Consider the following 19,240-nt stretch of genomic DNA (forward strand, 5'->3'; position numbering starts at 1 on the left):
AAGAAACAGATCATAAAACTGTGATGTTTATTGAAACTTTGGTGATATCAGCTGTCTTAACTTCTACACAGCTCCTCTCTGCTCACCGGTGCAGCTCTGTCTCACCCCGTCTGTGACACAGTGTGTGTCTGCTGATTGATCATGACTTCTAACCAATCAGATATGCTGTGCTGTAGGCGGGACATTGAGCCAGACTACAGAGCGTAGTTGTGTATTATACTGTACAGTGTATAATGATCTAATATATGTATAGTGTATACATAGTACAGCACTGTATAAGTTTGAAGTTTTTAATATATTACCATTATCATTACTATTATCATTATTATTACATTACATAACTATAGTGATAATTACAGACAGACAAAGATCAAAGACAAGTGCATTTTTAAAATAATTTAACCTTAATCCTACCACTTTTTTCTTTTTTGCATGATACGATCCGAACCGTGAGTTTTTTGATCCGTTGCACCCCTAGTTCCTGTGTGACTTCAATGTTTTAAAAGGATAGTTCAGATTCATCAGTTGCTGACTCCGTCCACAGTAGTACATTACTTAGCTTTTGTGCCGGTAACCCTCTCTGCTTCTCCTAACTGGGGACATGTCAACCTGCATCTACTGTAGGTAATACACTGACTGGGGATGCACCGACCAACCAGCCAGAGATCGGAATAAGCTGTTTAACATGACCAGCCCTGACTGGTGACTGGCCGATCAGCATCACATATCAGATTCTGTGCCGGTCACGTTCACACACATGCTCTGTGCGATGGTCACATCATGCATGCAGCAGACACACTGACTGTAACATCACACTCACAACAACGCTGACCACAGCCACACACACTCAGACACGTGCTCGTATGAAGTCAGTGTTAGCAACAGATTCCAAGAACAGGATAAAGAGAAGACAGACAGTGCAGCAGCTGAGCAGCTGACGGTGTCACCAAACAGCAGTAAACTCTCTAGCTCTTCAGGCTAATGTTGGCCAGCAGCAGGCGGCTGTTCACAGTTAAAATCTCTTCTCCATGTCTGGCTGAAGAATAAACAAGCTGTGTTGATGCGTCTCCTCAAACGTTTTCTCATCCAGACTCGTTTAACTTTCTTCTGTTTTTCTCACTGCAAAGGTTTCCTACAGCAAATTGTTGCACTGTGTCAGTCTTCAGTTTGTTTACATCTGCGTCCACATGAGATCACGTGAAATCAGAATGATTAAATAAAATAACTTTCATGATTTTGTTGTCACAGCTTGTGACTTGCAACACTGAGCAGATTATAATTTAGGCAAATATAGTTAAATTTATTTCAGATGTTAGAAATTGGCACTCTGAGTCATTTTTTTTTCTCTTTTTTTGTTTCATGCTGATTGGCCGCAAAAGCTCATTTCATGTGCATTCTTTTTCTCTCTTGTTTTTTCTTTCTCCATGTTCCCTCTGCTTGTTTAGTGATGGAGTCCACGGTTGTGAGTACATCCACTCTGGCCCCTGATGAGTTCGATAGGAACGTGCCACGGATCTGTGGCGTGTGTGGTGACAAAGCCACCGGCTTCCACTTCAACGCCATGACCTGTGAGGGCTGCAAAGGGTTTTTCAGGTACACAAATATATATAATATGCTGTATACCTGACAGAAACTGATATATCTAATGTACACATGCTAAGTAGGCTTTGTGTAACAAAACAAGATCTCATATCACCCTGGTGAAAACAAAAAGATGCATGCTCACTAAGTTATTGACACATGTATACATTAGCATACAAACACAGGTCTGAACTTGCATATATAAAGTCCACCCACACACACATTGACACATTAAACGTAATTACCACCCACAGTTACATAAGAACACACACGCACAAAACCACTGACAACATTCGAGTTCACACTAATGCCCAGCAGCAGGTAGTGAATACAAATGAGCTCTGCCCTATAGTTAATGCCTCGGCTGCTGCCTGCCTCCTCACTGACACACACACACACACACACACACACACACACACACACACACACACACACACACAGGAGTTTCCAGTTTAACCAAAGACAAAACTAGAGCAAGTCATGATTTTGTGAGCCTGTGTGTGTTTGATGTATCCGCCCGTTTGCGTCGGTTCCTCTCCGCGGTGTTGATATTTAAAGGGAGAGGATGGAAAAAGACGGATGTTTTGATAATCTCCTTCCTCGTTTCTCAGCTGGCCCTTGTTTGAACTCTCACCAAGCATGCTTATCTGTGTGTTTCTGCTCACATCTGTGTGTAATTGTTCATACATACTGTACATGCCCATCACTGACTAAATCATTACGCTTTGCGTCACCATTTGGCAAGCCTCGTCTTTTACCCCTGGATTCCTTGGCACTCATCCATATTTATGCTGTTTCACTCAGTCCAAGGCTTCAAGGGCAAAAATATTTAATCAGTTCTTCCATGATTATTTGTGCAAAACACTTTCAGAAGGACCACAGTGTTATAAATGTTCTATTCAGATCCTTTGCACAGAGCTCTGTTATCATTATTATTACATACATGTTCAGGAACACACACATTCTTACTAACGTCAATGAATGCTTTGAAAATTGTATGTTTATAAACTGATTATATCTGTGTATTTTAGCTGACTGTAAAATGTATACAATTTATTTAGGCGCAGTATGAAGCGCAAGGCCGCCTTCACGTGTCCCTTTAACGGCAGTTGCACCATCACCAAGGACAACAGGCGCCACTGCCAGGCATGCCGGCTCAAACGCTGCGTGGACATCGGCATGATGAAAGAGTGTAAGTATGACAGGTGACCCATATGTCTTCAGGGCAATACTTTAACCTTACACCGTATGATTTACTGCATGTGTTTAGATAGTGGAGCTATTTAGGTTTTACAGGTTGATCCCAGTTTGGTCCTTTGGGTTAAGTGCATGGTACTATGAATTGTAAATGATCGTAGTAGTTCATATTAGGCCTGTAACTAATGATAATTTTTCATTATCGATTAATCTGTTGATCATTTTTTCAATTAATCAATGGGTCGTTTGGTTCATAAAATGTCATAAAATGGTGAAAAAATGTTGATCATTGTTTTCCAAAGCTCAAGATAACATACTTAAATGTCTCGTTTTGTCCATTAAACTCATAGCAACTAAACAAACCAGGAAATATTTACATTTGAGAAGCTGAAATCAGAGAATTTTGCCATTTTTTCCTAAAGTTAGACTCAAAATAATCAGTCGATTATCAAAAATAGTTGCTGATGAATTTAATAACTAATTGTTTAATCATTACAGTTCTAATTTGTATAAATTGCTCAGTTAGGATAATTGGGTAAAAGGTTTCTATGTCCTGGAGTCTGAGAGCACTATCACACATAAACAAACAATAGTAAATATAGTAGCTTCTATAAACAATATAACGTACTGTGTGTAAAGGAAATTCATTCTTCTCTTCTTTTTCCTTTGTTTTTTGGTTGGATAGTAAAAATTTACACAACTGCTGCTGTTTGCAGTTTTGGGGGCCTACTGTCCCTCTTGTATATATTATGTAATATTTGGACTAGGGTCAAATATCTCTGGGTCTTTACCCCCATTAGCGTGTTTACATGTTCTATTTGAACTAGCGGAGCCTCCCCACATTGTATACAGTTAAGTATACTCCAACTGAAGTTTAAACACCTGCTGTTATGTACAATCTAGCGAGGCCTCTTCTTTCCACACAGTCCTGTTTATTTTCATGTTCTGTAAATAGCAGGTACATTTTTTTCTTGTTTTCTCCTGATATCCGGATATTGTCTGCAGGTCTCTTTTAAGCAAGAGCCTCTCACTTCCAGCTGTATGTTTTGTCCCCAGAGTGTTTCTGGGAATACCACAAGAGTGGTGGCACCGTGGCTTAGATTTACTGAACAGGAGCCAGTGGCGTTACTGTAGCAAAAACAGCAGCATGTTGTTGAGACCCAGCTTTCTCTCCCTCTCTCTGTTTCTCTGTGTGTCTGTGAGCTAATTCAGTGGCTAGAACAACAAGGAGCGAACAGAACAAAGACAATGCATTCAGTTGTTCAGTGCAGCAGGGGTCTCCATATGGACCCGTCCCCTCCCATTCTCTTCCTCTAGAGAATAACAACCCCCCCCTTCCACCCAACACTACATTGACATAGCTGTCATCACAATGTAAAACACAACAAGTACATACTGAAAAGCTTTTAAAGTGCTGTCCCTTCAGCAAGTTTTGATAGTATATCTGACATCTTAAACTCACTGGGCTTTATATATGAATCAGTCGTATGCACAGATATGATCTTAAACTGTGTGAGGAAACACTTAAAGAACTTCATGGCATTCATTGATAATTACCTATGTTCTGTTTGTTCTTAAATAAACCAAAATATAAGATTGGCCTAGACCACACATCAATACGCACAAAAGCCAACTTGCATTCTGCACCATGAAATGTTAATAATGATAAAGAAAACATAATTTACTTTAAAACATGAAATACAAACACATATTGTTGTTTTTGAATGCGTTTTTGGTTAGACAAAGGTAGATAAGGTCTGTGGTTAACACAAGCTGAGGAGATTGCCACTTTTTATTCTACTATATAAAATATAACAGTAAATACACCACTCTTGAATTTAGAAGCTTTTATGCGCCTTAACAAGTGGCTAAATGAGACTACAGCGGTCGTCAGGACACTAAACGACATCATGCCAAACGCTGGTCTCCTAGTGGTGGTGTGTGAAGTCATGTGGCCATGATGTAGTTCATAGTCTAATGTTAGCTGTTTACCACCAAAGTGGTGTTCATTTGTGAAGACGTTCCTGCTGAACAAAATGTATAAGTATCATAAACTTTTGTTTGCCACAGAGCTTATTTTCAGCAATAATAGAAGCTGACAAAAATAGAAAAAATACATAATCTCTGCAGGACCCTTGTGGCTTTGTGCAAGAACAGAGAGAAAAATAAGGAAACATTCATGCATGAGGCCCATTCTTCCTACTTGTTGCTGCATATGTTTTCTGCTTATATAAAAACTTCATTCTCCATTCATGGTTTTTCTAAAGTATTTTTCCTGTCTGTATGTGTATATAATTCCAACTCTCTCCCTCTTTGTCTCTTCATTCTTGCACCCACAGTCATTCTGACAGACGAGGAAGTGCAGAGGAAGAAGGACCTGATTCAACGGAGGAAGGATGAGGAGGCGCAGCGTGAAGCGGAGAGGGAGGCGCGGCGGCCCCGCCTTACTGAGGAGCAGAGTCAGGTCATCGCCACACTGGTGGAGGCACACCACAAAACATATGATGACTCCTACTCTGACTTCTGCCGCTTCAGGGTTTGTGTGTTTCTACAGTTAATACAGTTATTCTCATCTTCATACCATCGTTTTGCAGCATTCTCAAATTACTTTTTACAGATAAAACACAGATTTCATGGCCTCAGAAGACTTCAAACAGAAAACAAATACAACTGATATTATTATGATAGTGTTTAGATTGATGGAACAGTTCCAGTATCAACAATTGCTGCTTTAGACTTTGTCACTTCCATAGTCCCACGAAATAACAATATTGACATTACTTTCAAATGAGTGCAGGGATGTTTACGTTAACCCTCTTGTGCACTAACAGACTAGCTTTTCAGTGTTTCTAACAACAGATTTTTTTTTTCAGTCATGTTTAATCTTGTTTACACACCCAGACTGTGATCCATGTCTCCTCATGAACTGTACTGAATTTACTCTCCAACACCCCTGTAGATTCAGACATCTAATCTGTTGTGTTGTGGGCCATATTCAAAAGCCCTCTTTGTACAAAGAGTTTCTCCTAGTGACAAAATTCAAGAAAATTCAAAGAATTTCCCTTTACAGTTAAGATTAGGTCTATAAAAGTTTTTCACAAAGCATCTTAGCCCCTAAGGTGAAAAGCTGTTAGGAGTAATACGGAGGTCTTTTACGTGGCTTACGAGTTTCTTAAGCAGAGGAGAAAATAGCAGAAAGACAAAGAGGTAAGAGAAATATTCTCCTAAAGCTGAATGACACATGAATGTGTTCGTGAAATGCTACAGATTCGATCATGCAGAGATAATGCTGTTTGTGTAATGCTATTATGGCAGAAATGAAAGTGGTCGCAAGACTAAGATATTTTGAAAGATGCAATAGTACAGCAGACACAGCCTTCCATCCGCAGAGTGATCACGCAAACAGTTACAGCACTTTCACAGTCTCATATTTTGACACAGTTCATTTCCACTCGCTGTCCACACCCTGCAGGTTCACAAAACGGCATGCATGGAAATAGCAAACTTTTTTTTATCATTTAAGTTTTTTTATTGATTTTAAAGATGCAATTCCATATACACATAGAAATTACAGGAAATAGCGAATGTCTGCCATTAATATGAAATGGACTAAAATTTCCAGCATGGTAAATAAATATTTGTTGGCTACTTTCTAAGTATGGCTTACAGTTATTCAACAGAGGGTCATTCCATATTATAATATAATAGTATTCATAATTACACCACATATTCATAATTACATCTTGTCTTAATGGTGAGTAAATTCTATGATTCGTTCTGTTGATTTCAAGGTCCATTCTATTGCCATTATCATTAAGAGTGCATATTTATTTGTTTATTTATTTATTTATTTATTTATTGGATCAATAAATCAGATTAATTAAAAGAATGAGTCATACCTAGCAACAGGGTCATCCACACCTCCCCACTAAGATAAAAGTTTCTGTTCCTTCCTTGCTGCTTGCTTGATGCCTTGATAGATTTAAGAGCTCTCTGAGAATTTTCTCAAAATGTTTGTGAATACGGCCCCTGTTTTCCGTTCTGTAACAGATTTCCATCCCCACAAAGCACACATACCTGTGCTCAAGTCATGTAATCCTACTTTTTAAGCAGATGTTCAACAAAACTGCATATTCTGTCTGTATTTTTAATGAAATGAGAATCATGAGGACTTATTGGTCAGCTGCATATTAATGATGATTGTGACGATTTTTGCTTCATAAATGTATAACATTTTAAGATTACTAATTTTCATCAGATGGCTTATCATTTTGGTTTTTATTTTTGGTGACTGGACTTCTTTAGGAATCCTGCAGAGTCTTTATATGTGCACTTTTCTCCTGTCTAGCCTCCTGTTCGCGAGGGCCCAGTGACGCGTAGCGCTAGCAGAGCTGCCTCTCTCCACTCTCTATCTGATGCCTCCTCAGACTCTTTCAGTCACTCTCCGGGTAAGAGACACATACTATGAATGTTTCACTTAAATTCAAGTGAAAACAATGACACCCTAAGGTTAAAATTAAACTAGTTTGTCCTACACAAACATCCTTTTGTAGGAAAGATCAAGTCATAATCCTTTACTGAAACAAGAATAATGAGGTGTGTCCCTTTACTATGATAATAAGTGACTTATTAAAGAAAAACAAATTACAGTTCAATAGAAAGTAAAACTGTCTCTTTGGCAAACACGTTTTGAGAAAAACAATATAAGAGTTAATACTTGACTGAAGATGGGTATTTTTTCCAGTTCAGCTGTTTTCCTGTTGTCTTATACAATCTGTTACACTGCTTTTCTGGGAATCCATTGGAAATTCTGTGAATAACCTCAGACACCTGACTCCTACTAGTAAACATCAGTTCATTAATGTATCCGTCACTAATGGAGTGCACACAGCGAGGGACGTGGTCACATGGCCTGCCGCCAACACTCAGTAGAGACAAGTGACTCGAGACAAGCCCAGCTAGCCCTCCATGCTTCAGATGTTGTCGTAGCTGTCATCTAAGCTTTCATCTCATGCCTACTGACCTCACACTCGTATTTTCAGATTTTCCTCTCCATCAACAATCCTGCTTTATTCCATGATTTCTCTCAATGCTCTCAGCACAAAGGGTGTCTGTTCTTGGAGGAATAGTGTGACAATGCCTTGCTTTGGTATATGACTACTTTTCTCTACTTTCTTCTATTTTCTTCTTCCCGTTTATCTTCTTGCCTCCTCTACTCCACTACTCCACTCTTACTCGCTGTAGAGTCAGTAGACACAAAAATGAACTTCAACAACCTGCTGATGATGTACCACGAGCAGGGCAGCAGCCCTGACTCCAGTGAGGAGGAGGGCTCCAGCTTCTCCATGCTGCCCCACTTGGCTGACCTGGTCTCTTACAGCATCCAGAAGGTTATTGGTTTCGCCAAGATGATCCCTGGATTCAGGTACGTTTGTGTGTGTGCGTGTGTCAGAGTTGTTGTCACAATACCAGAATTTTGAACTTCAGTGCATGAAGGAACATAATGGAGTCATTATGAATGTTCATGGTATGTGTCACTTTCAATACAAAGTTGTTTGAGATGTCTTTGTTATGACAACGTGACATTAACCAAGACACAAATGTCTTTGTTATGTCAACTTAACTTTATCAGACTTAAAGAAACTGTTTAGCCTTATGTTTTAACATTACATTAAACTGTAAAATGTGATTGGTTTTGACACTGGCCATCATAAGACCATTATGAGAGTGTCATGAATCCTTTCCTTGTCCTTACATAAAATGGTACATTTTGGACCTGTCAGAAAGATGTGAATAAATGTTATAAGGCATTTTTGGTGACAGAGACAGCATTAGCTTGATTGGCTTGAAAGACTGCGTCATGGTTGTGAAAGGTGTCATGAAATAGTTATGACAGTGCCATGACAGTCTTATGCACCCCCCTTCAAATAAAGTGTTGATACCCAATGCATCTTTCAGTACCACACGAGAAAGAAAAAAAAGTAATGGGGATATAAAATACAATATGTTTTCCCTGTTTGTAAATTAATAACCTGCTGGTACAGAAAAAGTCACATAGCACTGTCTGGTTTTGCTGGAAGCCAAATTGCAAGCAGGACAATAAATACTGAAGTGAACTGAGGTCTTGAATTAGCACATCAGTCATTTTGTGTGTGTGTGTGTGTGTGTGTGTGTGTGTGTGTGTGTGTGTGTGTGTGTGTGTGTGTGTGTGTGTGTGTGTGTGTGTGTGTGTGTGTGTGTGTGTGTGTGTGTGTGTGTGTGTGGAGAGCATCTTTCTAGCAGTTTGCTGTAGTTTTGACTCTTGTCACTCTCCATTAGTTGTTAACAGTTGATGTTAGCCAGACAACTAACATGCCTTATTTGGACAATTTCATTCAAAGGCCCATAGGCTGGCTTACCCACTTCACAATAACCAATATACGATGGCCAGAAAACATGTTTGTTAGCAGAGATAATTACTTTATAAGAATGAAATGTTGCCACTTCGAGCTTGGCCTATTCAGCGTACTGCTGTGACCTAGAGACAGAGCAGAGGGCACATGTTTTTTGAGTGTCTCTCTATTTTAGTCTTTGAAGAGGACTTTGCATAAACAGAAGTATTTTTTATTCAGATGTCTCTGAGTGACTTTTTACCTAAATGTGACTTTGTACACCCACTTGTTTTCCTGCCCAATTAGTCGATATTGTGCCATAGATTACTGATACTGTATATTGTAAATTGCTGACACATTGTGGAAAATTTTTTATGTAGTGTTGTTCCTTCACTGGACAGGGTTATACATTTGCTACAGTCATGTTGTTAGTGTGAAGTTCAGCTGTTGAAGTATGTTAGTGGGTGATTGCCCAATCTTAGAAGAAGACACTCCCCTAGTCCCAAGCAGTCACCTGTCCCGTCTTTCATGTACGCCCTCAGGTTTTCTATCTGATGATCACACATTTTTTTAAGAGCACGTGATAGACCTATTACAAGAAAGACTGCCTTTAGTTTAAAGGTTTGAAATGGCTCAGAGTTGAACAAGAATACAATGGCTTAACCTTGAAAATAGGATTGAGTAAATAACAGTGGTGGAGGAGGAAGTATTCAGATCCTTTATTTAGTTAATACTAATATGACACTGTAAAAATAGTTGCCAATTTATATTCTGTGAATTGACTGAACTGATTAATCTACTATTTTAAGTTGATTAATATAATCTGTATTTGTACAGACTATTGGTTAGTTTATTTTAAAAGAGGGCCAAGTTTGTGCACATTCATGCAAAAATATTCAGGTGCAAAAAAAATATCACTGCAGGGTGAGAAGGCACACTGTAAGGCTTCAAGCAAGTGATTTTATTCTCTTTTAGGACAGTGTCTTTCAAGGCAACATTTTGATCTACAAGATTATATCCTCTGTCTGTTTCATAGAAAAATCATATCTTGTGGATCAAAATGTTACATTAGAAAGAGAATTTAATTATTTATTTGGAGCCAAAGACTGTGCAGACTTTATATGTTTTGTTTAGTGCTGCACAATATGGTAAAAGGTCAATTATTATGATAGTGCTATTATTTTGACAGATTTGGACATTGCTTTTTACCATATTGCTATTTTAATAATATCTAAATTTAATTGTGCAGACCTAGTTCCACATGTAAAAATCTTAATTTCTAAAGTAACTAGTACCTGTGAAAGACACGAGCCAGCACATTATTTGTAACTGTAAAAGCAAAATTATGACGGCTGGCCAAGGGATTTTTATTGTTTCTTCCTCACCTTCCCTACATGGCAGTCACTGTCTTTCAGAGTGTTTGTCTGTCAGCGTGTTGACAGGGATGAACACTTCAGTGTCTCGGGGGGGGGTCACCCCAAAGTCAAGGCTAAAACGAGTCAGGGCCTGTATTTCCTGAAAGTTGTCGTTCCCACTGGCAGCGAGTGATTGACGTGGTCGGATTACCTCTGGAATGTTTGTCCACTTATGATCTGCTGCCCGAGCACTGAATAACACCCCAGACCTCCCCCAAAGATCCGCAGCTTTTAGCTCATGTCTCTCCTGCCAGTTCAGTAGCTTCATTTTATAAACATTTAAAGACATTTCATAACATCACTTGAAGCAGGAGTTTAGTATAATTTGACCTGTGTTTATCAAATGAGTTTTCCATGAACAGGGACCTATCACAGCAGGAGCAAGCAAAAGTTTTTTTCTTTCCGCAAAGCATATATCTGATAAACTTTAAAGACTTTGACTGACCTCGTACCAGTCATCAGTAAACCACTGATAAGCAAAATCCTTTGAGATGAATTATACAACTAACGCAAGCATAAACATGCAGAAAGGCAGGTACTTGGTTTGAATCTTCATTCAGGGTTCCTGCATAGTATGTAATTAGATTTTAGTCATTTCCAGGTGTGTATGGACAAAAGAAGAGAGAATGGAAAAATAACTGTGCTGCAGACTATTGCCCCTGTTTTCTAAATCTAAAATTTAGAATTTCTAAGGATAAATTGATCATACAAGCTTGTATGATTGTCATGACGCCTGGAGAAGGCAGCTAGCACAGCCAAAATGTTTACCATTATGCGAGATAGTACAGTCCAAAGTAAACTTTATGTCATCAAAAATAAGGCAAGAAGTATGACCTGCAACTGAGCACACACTCCTACGCAGAGCTACTCTGCAACTGTACCAAATCCAGACATCTGTGACCAAATTAGTTTGAAAGAAAATTTAGCAAATCTTTCAGTTGCATATATGTATAGTATCACAAAAAACAAATCTGAGGCTTATCTGTACATGTATGAGTTAAGTCATGATGTAATTAACAAAAAAGTAAATAGACTGTCTTTTCTGCGTAAGGAAGCTATAACTTAATGGCTTTGTTCATCATAATTTCTTTGGACACAGTGAATAAAAATAGCTGCACAGATGCCATAAAATTTGAATTGTTTACCTTTTATTCAACTCATTTTCAGTTCTTATTTATGAATGAAGCTAATGCATGTGTGTGTGTGTATGGCGTGGGGGTGCAGGGGGCAATAATATAGTATTGTTTATTCCATATGTTAAGGGAAAATAATGCGTGGATAGGTAGTACTGGTTAGTTCGGCAGAAATGTTTGGCAGTTAAATGTCATCCAACTTTCTGTGTAGTGGTGAGGACTTACCAGCCACTGTGGGTAAATTCAAGATTTCCAATTGCTGGCTTGTGAATGGTATGACCATAATGGTATGGTATGAAGGAAAGGTATGAAATTTAGAAATGGAAAATGTGTAGGAACCCTGTTCACTGGTTTATCAATTTGCCATGTCAGAGTCCTGTAAAATCAAAAATGACACAACCGTATCTGATTAAGGTTATTTGAAGATTATTAGTTTAATAGTTGACTATTTGCCATTACCTGCAGGGAGCTGACTGCAGAGGACCAGATTGCTCTGCTCAAGTCCAGTGCCATTGAGGTGATCATGCTGCGCTCAAATCAGAGCTTCAACCTGGAAGACATGTCCTGGAGCTGTGGTGGGCCTGACTTTAAATACCAGATCAGTGATGTCACCAAAGGTCAGTCTGAATGCTGCCTCGTGTACAGTTTGACTGCTGTGAAGACAAGCTGGTGTATAGGTCTATGAATATGAATATGAATTCTCAACGAAGAAAAGACCCACATGTTAACATTAACACGACTTGGAAGGCTTGAAGGAAGCAGCCGGATGTTAAGGAGGTGACAGGATCATTAGTGTGGGAGTAGAGATAAGGTTACTGGTAGGGGCTTGTGCACACATACCCATAGGAAAAGGATGCTAAGGCACGTTTTTCTGCAAAACCAGTCTTACATATCCACAGAAGCCCCTGTGGGCATGGCTTTAATTTGCCTTTTAAACAAGCCCCCTCTCTCTTGGATCAACCAAAGAATGTCACTCCTGACCTGCTCACAACACAAAACAACCACTGTCTGGACCAGGAGAAGCAGCTCTGTTGTGCTTCTCTTCTTAAAATATCACTGAATCGTTGACATGAACATGACTGGAATACAAAGTGTTTTCTTGTGCAGTAATCAATCGTTCAAGAGTTCTAGTTCAAGATGAATTAAAAAAAGTTAAACTCTCTTCCACATGGGATTCCAAATCCATTCTGCCTTTTGGCAGTTCATTAGAAATATTTTATACAACATTGTAGTTGTACTTACTGCTGTGTGTGATTAGTGTCCTTGGTTTATGTACCAGTCAAAGTGATGCTATTCAGTACTTTATAAAAATCTACCCAAATCTTTAAATGTTTCACTATTTGATATTGTCTAAACACAAACGATTGTATCAGACCAGTGCCTAATGAAAGTCGCTGGAAAACCAAATCCACAATAGCCTTCTAACTATGTAATTTAGGGTCTTACATATTAGTATATACAAATTAGTGAGTATCTGAAAAGTATTAGAAATTACTTTTAATCCAAATTGGAAATATGTAAGGAATAATGTACAGTGAGCAGGTCATTATTGTGAAATAAACCATGACAGGGCAGTGAAATAATTATCCACTCATTGTACATTATCCAGGTTATTGCACGACTACATACTGCAGAAAATCAGTCATTTGAGATATTAAAATATTAATATGAAAATGATTTTATTGATTTAAAACCTATTCTATTGCTCCTCCAGAGTCTATAATCACAGTGGCACCCATAGCAGCGGTTTGCTTTTCAGGAATAACAGACTTTAGAATGCCATAATTGACTAATCAGAATGGAGTATTTAACAAAGCCATGTAAAATGTCATTTCAGTTTTTGTACACTTTGCTGATGCTAAACTAATCATGAAAAAAAAATCCATTCTCCCCTCAAACCTCTTTGTTTCCACTTAATCTCCTCTTTGAGTCTGAGCCAACTCAACAATAGAGAACTGAAGCAGTTATATCACTTCAGGCTCCTTTGACAAAAACAATAATTTTACCTCGCAGAACACAGGAATTGTTGGCCTTCTGCTGCCTTGAATCCGCAGAAAGAAATGTTGGTTCAGATCCAAACTAAGAGGTCGAGGCAGCGGTATTCAAGAAACTCCATTTTTGTCAAAGAAGCATCTACTTAAACTGATACAGATTTTTTTTCAAGCCAAAAATATGTTTTCCTGCTGACCCCATCCACAACAACATATTGCTCAGCTTCCACACCAGTACTTCTGAGGGAGATGTCAATCAAAACATGATCTGTAATACCCACAAGATCTCGAGAAATGGTCTAAACAACAAAATGAGCTGGTCTTAAACTAGTTTTTTTTAATAGTAATTATGAACGTGTACTTTCACTTAAGTTTTTGTGGCTGCTTGATCAGGCATTTTTACTATTTCAAGCCAACTTTCCAAAGGCCTTGAAATATAGTATACAAGTCAAATTATTAAATTAGAATTAATTACAAAGTTTCATTCATCTCTTAAAACATTTGGAGCTAAAATATTCCATGCTGGAGGCACAATTTCATCAGTGCTCAGAAGGCATTGAGGTTCAATATGCAGTCCCAGTCATAAACATGAGGAAATGGAGGTACAGTCACGATAATCAATGAAAACTTTTGATCAGTATTTGTGTGGCTTCTCATTTACACATCTACATGAAAACATATCCCCCTGAGAAATGGTGTACACACTGATCCAAATTCAAATTTGCTGATTAAAAGAAACGCACAGCATGCAAGAAAAAAAAAAATCAGAGACGATTCCAACAGGCAAAATGAAATATTCATAGGTAAGATGGATGGTAAAGTTCCCCAGAGGGCCTTTTCTTCTGTGATATCGTATGGAGCTGGTTCTGTGTGCTGCACAGACAGTAATGATATGTTGTGTGTCCTCTGTAGCGGGCCACACTCTGGAGCTGCTGGAGCCGCTGGTGAAGTTCCAGGTGGGCTTGAAGAAGCTCAACCTGCATGAGGAGGAACATGTGCTGCTGATGGCCATCTGCTTGCTTTCTCCAGGTACCATAGGTCTGATTGTGTGGAGGAGGGAACATATAGAGAGTCATCATGAATTGTTCATGAGTGGTCTCATTTGCGTCTTTTTTCCAGTAGAGAATATGTTCATTTCTAGCTTTTATTGTGGGAAAACTTAATCATCAACTGAAACATTGTGATGACAGATCATTCAAAGCATTGTTGTCTTGTGTGACTTGACATAAATCATGTTGATGTGAAAGTCTAAGCTACCTGAAGGGTTTCGTATCTCTGGTGAGCATTAGTCTTTTTCAGAACACACGTATCGTGTATGATATGCATTTGCAGGAGATACCGTGCATATATAATACATGTATATAGTTATGCAAGCAAGCGTGTGTAACCAAGTGCATATTTGCATTCCTCTGTATATGAGGCACCTCATTAACAATGTATAGCTGTGCTCTCCCTGATCTAAAATTAGCAAGCCACCTGACCAGAATGTTAGAAACACAAACACGAAGATCATGTTAATTTATAATGTTACGCCTAATTTGTTTACTGAGATAAATATTATCTTACAATAAACACAAGCTTTGTAATCCTTAGTTTTCCAGTTAATTTCTGTTACTTTTCAGCTTGTGTAACAACTATAAATATCATAAAGGAGCAATTGGTAAGTAGTGTTCAGAAAGAAGTGCTGCAGTCTAAATGGCAAGTTAGTACCATAGATTGTATATTAAATAGGTTTAATCTTTATTTAATATACCATCAGTGGTTGAAACGAGTTGTGCCCCCCTGCCCCATCCTCCCTAGACTCAAAGCTCATGCAGGTTGCCTGTATGCTGCAGCGAGGTTTAGGGGTGCACCGACTACGCTGTAAGTCGATCAGGTGTTTATAACTGTCACTTGTCTGTCAATGTAAAGCTCAGCCCATTATCCTGAAAACAAAAGTCCACTGCTCTGAAAATACACACTCTAGAGTTGGAGTTCCCTGACTGTCTGTCTTACTGCCTGCAAAACTCCATTAATTTATTGCTCGATTTAACGGTTAAAAAACATCTGCTCCTTTTAAAAGATTATTAATGATTTCTTACAACTCAAACAGACACTTATGCATGCAGAAAACATTTGGTATTAATTTTAACTCTACTTAAAGTGAATGAATGTCAAACAGGCAAACGAAAATGGACGTTCCACACCGTAAAAAAGAATTTTCAGAGGAGAACCTACTGGCAGTAGTGTTGTTGTTGGAGAAGATGGTATTTCAGCTTGTTTCGTTTATCTCTGATGACATATCAGGGTTCAGACACATGCTGGATCTTGGATATCATGCTTGAAACTACTTGAAATTGTAATTGCATTACAAATTTGTAATTGACTGAATACTTCACTTTATAGATAAAGAAATAAAACAAGTCAGATATTGGCTCAGCCAAGGAAGAGTCTACATGCAGACTATTCTAATTTGTCATCCTTCTATTGAGTGCTGTCACAAAGTCTAATTTTGGTTTATTTAATGTGATGGACAAGTGACACAATTATTAGTATATATGTATGAATATGTAATTTACCACAGCTGTAAGGTGGCAAAACTTGAAAATGAACCTAAAAACTAAAAATTCTTGAAAAGTGTTTGAATTTGACTTTGGAAAAGGTGTAGGAACCCGTTATCATACTCGGTTTATGATTTAGGACAGGAAATATATTGCATGTTTCTCCTTTGAGACATTCCTCTTCTCTCCCGCAGACCGCCCTGGTGTGCAGGATCACGCACGCATCGAAGCCCTCCAGGACAGACTGTCAGAGACCCTGCAGGCCTACATCCAGCTTCACCACCCGGGAGGACGGTTGCTTTATGCCAAGATGATCCAGAAGCTGGCCGACCTGCGCAGCCTCAACGAGGAGCACTCCAAGCAGTACCGCTCGCTCTCCTTCCAGCCGGAGCACAGCATGCAGCTCACCCCGCTGGTGTTGGAGGTGTTCGGCAGTGAAGTCTCCTAGAGGCCGCCTCTGAAACCTTGGCAGTGAAGAAGGAGCTGGAGAGAAAAATGGAGGGAGAGAGCTGGAGAGGATGTGCTGGATGGACTAAACGGAGGTGTGGAGTATGAAGCGAGTGGAGGAGAGAAAGTTTGTGTGTCTGCGTGCATGTGCTGGGTGCCTGGGTTCATGTGTGTCTTGTCTAAAGAAGTCTATCTCGGCCTAAAGGCCAAGGTTATATGGAGAGCAAGCAGATGCTCAGAGAGACAGTATACAAGGAAACTACATATAATACTAATTAAATACACACATACAACGTCTGCCTATATACAGTGTTTTGTCTGTATTTAAATCAACCAACAGCTGCTTCAAATGCCTGGACATTATGTGTGTGCACATGACGTGCACACACACCCACACAACAAACATACTCATTTACTCATTTAGCCATTCAGTTGAGCTACCTCTTGGTTTTACTGGGGTTGTTTTATATTTACATCACCTATGTGAAACAGTCACTTTTACACAGAACAATTTAGATACAGTACGGATGACATTTCAGTTTATCGGTGCAAAAGCAGTGCCTGCACATTACTTTGAATTTTTGATGTTGTTTTTGTTTTTCATCTGCTTCTCTCCAAGGCAGCATATATATATATGTATGTATATATGTATGTATATATATATATATATATATATATATATATATATATATATATATATATATATATACACATATGGTATATACATATGACTGTGTATACAAATCAAAACACATGCCTTTCACCTTTCACCAAAGGTATGGTCAACTACTTTCTCAAAAAAGAAAAAAAGCTTCCAGTACCTAAAAATAACCTTGCTGCTCCATGGCTCGTTTCACGCATGTGGCCACTCAACATGCTAGCAAGTTGTCTGCCTCAAAGCCTATGAAGGAAAATGTCATTATTTAGGTTTACTGCAGAGTACAGAGCATAGTCTGTAATTATAGTGAGGTTTTTGATAGGACTTTGGGGTGCCTGGTTTTGAGGTGAGAATTAGCCACTAAATGTGTTAGCTACTTTTACACTGCTAACTGTCAATCAAGGCAAGCCTTCATTATGGCTTGTAACTCTTTTGAAATTGTTTTTCATTCTTCTTTCTCTTTTGTTTAATTCTTTTATTTCCTTGTAAATAGTTAATTACTACCACATGTATCCTAAGCACTGTTATACCACCTTTTACTCAAGCCTATGTATTGATATACAATATCTATATTATCACAGATTTTCAAGGGCTAAGATGCCAAATCTAACTGGAATAGTAAATGGAGGCCAAAGCAAGGGGCCTGTCTTGTTAATATATAGCTGCATACCATACTTGGAATTGGCATAGATATGGATGTAATTTCAGTGGATGCTTTTTTTGTTTTATACGTCGGTTCACCTTTAAAAACAATTCCATGAATTGTTCCTCCTCAGTATGCCGTGAGCTCGGTGGGCAGAGAGCTTGGGAAGCTGCTTCAGACCTCCACAGATATCACACCCCTTTCATTTCTGACAGGGAAGTGGATTTTCTAGAATGTCTGAGGGCCTGGTTGTGGCGGTGGCGTGCACCTCTACACCCAGGCCCTCCTGTTTGATGATGTATGCTGCGCAGCCCTCTAGTGGCTGCATTGTGTAAATACCAGGTATATACAGTATATGTAATATGTCCGCCGCTGTACATAGGGCTACATAGATATTTCTCAAGATTAATTTTTTCCAGAAATATATATGCAAACACAATATTGACCCTTTTTGATTCATTATCACTACGTTCTGATACATTATGCTCTTTGTTTTGACTTGGATCATGTATTTTTGGTAAGAATGATTTAGGGTTGGCTTAATCATGGACTGTTAACCCCAAAATCAAAAATGCGTATTTTTCCTCTGGCCTGTAGCGCCTTCTTATCCATATAGATAGTTCTGTTTTTGGTTGGAAATTATTCACGTTATTGTGAGCAGTGTCATGTAGGATCAGCTTTCTTTCCAGTAGATTTTACTGTTGAAAGACAATAGTTCCTACATGAAACTGCTCACAACAAGGTCTTTGGATTTTCTTGTGTAACCAGGTCATGACCTCTGGAAACCGGCATTGCTGTCAAATTTTGTAAATGTATTTTTTGGTTATTTGAGCCATACAGAAGGCAAACATCTCTACAGCCAGTATCTCCAAATTGCTGCAACTCATAACAGAGGTATCTAGATGGATAAGTAGCACTACAGGCCAGAGGGAAAACATGTATTTTTGATTTTGGGGTGAACTGTCCCTTTGAACAGGGATTGCGTGTGTATTTGACTCAGTCAAATGATTATTTGTTTAATGGTGGGGTTGATGTATTTGCCTAATTTTCCAAGGTTCATTTTTAGAAAGAGGACAAGCTAAACATACAGTTGCTGCTCTCTAATATAAGCCATACAGATCACCAAGCTAGTTATACATTACACATCGAAGTGATGACTCCAGAGCCATGGATGTTCTCATTGTATAATCTCCTCAACTCATATGCTATTTATCCATGGCTTGTGGAAGATAAGCTTGTATATGATAGGACCTCATATGCCTTC

The 19,240-nt window shown here is 38.7% G+C and overlaps 1 protein-coding gene across 3 annotated transcripts in view; it reads left to right on the plus strand.

The window, feature by feature from the left end:
* Positions 1–17,238, plus strand: part of LOC146331402 (vitamin D3 receptor B) — a 35,942-nt gene extending 18,704 nt beyond the window's left edge. For all 3 annotated transcript variants that reach the window (XM_084730574.1, XM_084730583.1, XM_084730580.1), the window contains 8 exons: positions 1,446–1,593; positions 2,643–2,773; positions 5,118–5,314; positions 7,127–7,226; positions 8,023–8,203; positions 12,163–12,314; positions 14,601–14,717; positions 16,423–17,238. In XM_084730574.1, the coding sequence (XP_084586700.1) occupies positions 1,448–1,593; positions 2,643–2,773; positions 5,118–5,314; positions 7,127–7,226; positions 8,023–8,203; positions 12,163–12,314; positions 14,601–14,717; positions 16,423–16,676 (1,278 nt within the window). In that variant the 5' untranslated portion in view covers positions 1,446–1,447 and the 3' untranslated portion in view covers positions 16,677–17,238. The remainder of the gene's footprint in view (positions 1–1,445; positions 1,594–2,642; positions 2,774–5,117; positions 5,315–7,126; positions 7,227–8,022; positions 8,204–12,162; positions 12,315–14,600; positions 14,718–16,422) is intronic.
* Positions 17,239–19,240: the final 2,002 nt, after the last annotated feature.

Source organism: Lutjanus erythropterus, chromosome 2 (genome assembly GCF_056507025.1).
Source record: "Lutjanus erythropterus isolate fLutEry1 chromosome 2, fLutEry1.hap2, whole genome shotgun sequence".
NCBI classification, from domain to species: domain Eukaryota; kingdom Metazoa; phylum Chordata; class Actinopteri; order Lutjaniformes; family Lutjanidae; genus Lutjanus; species Lutjanus erythropterus.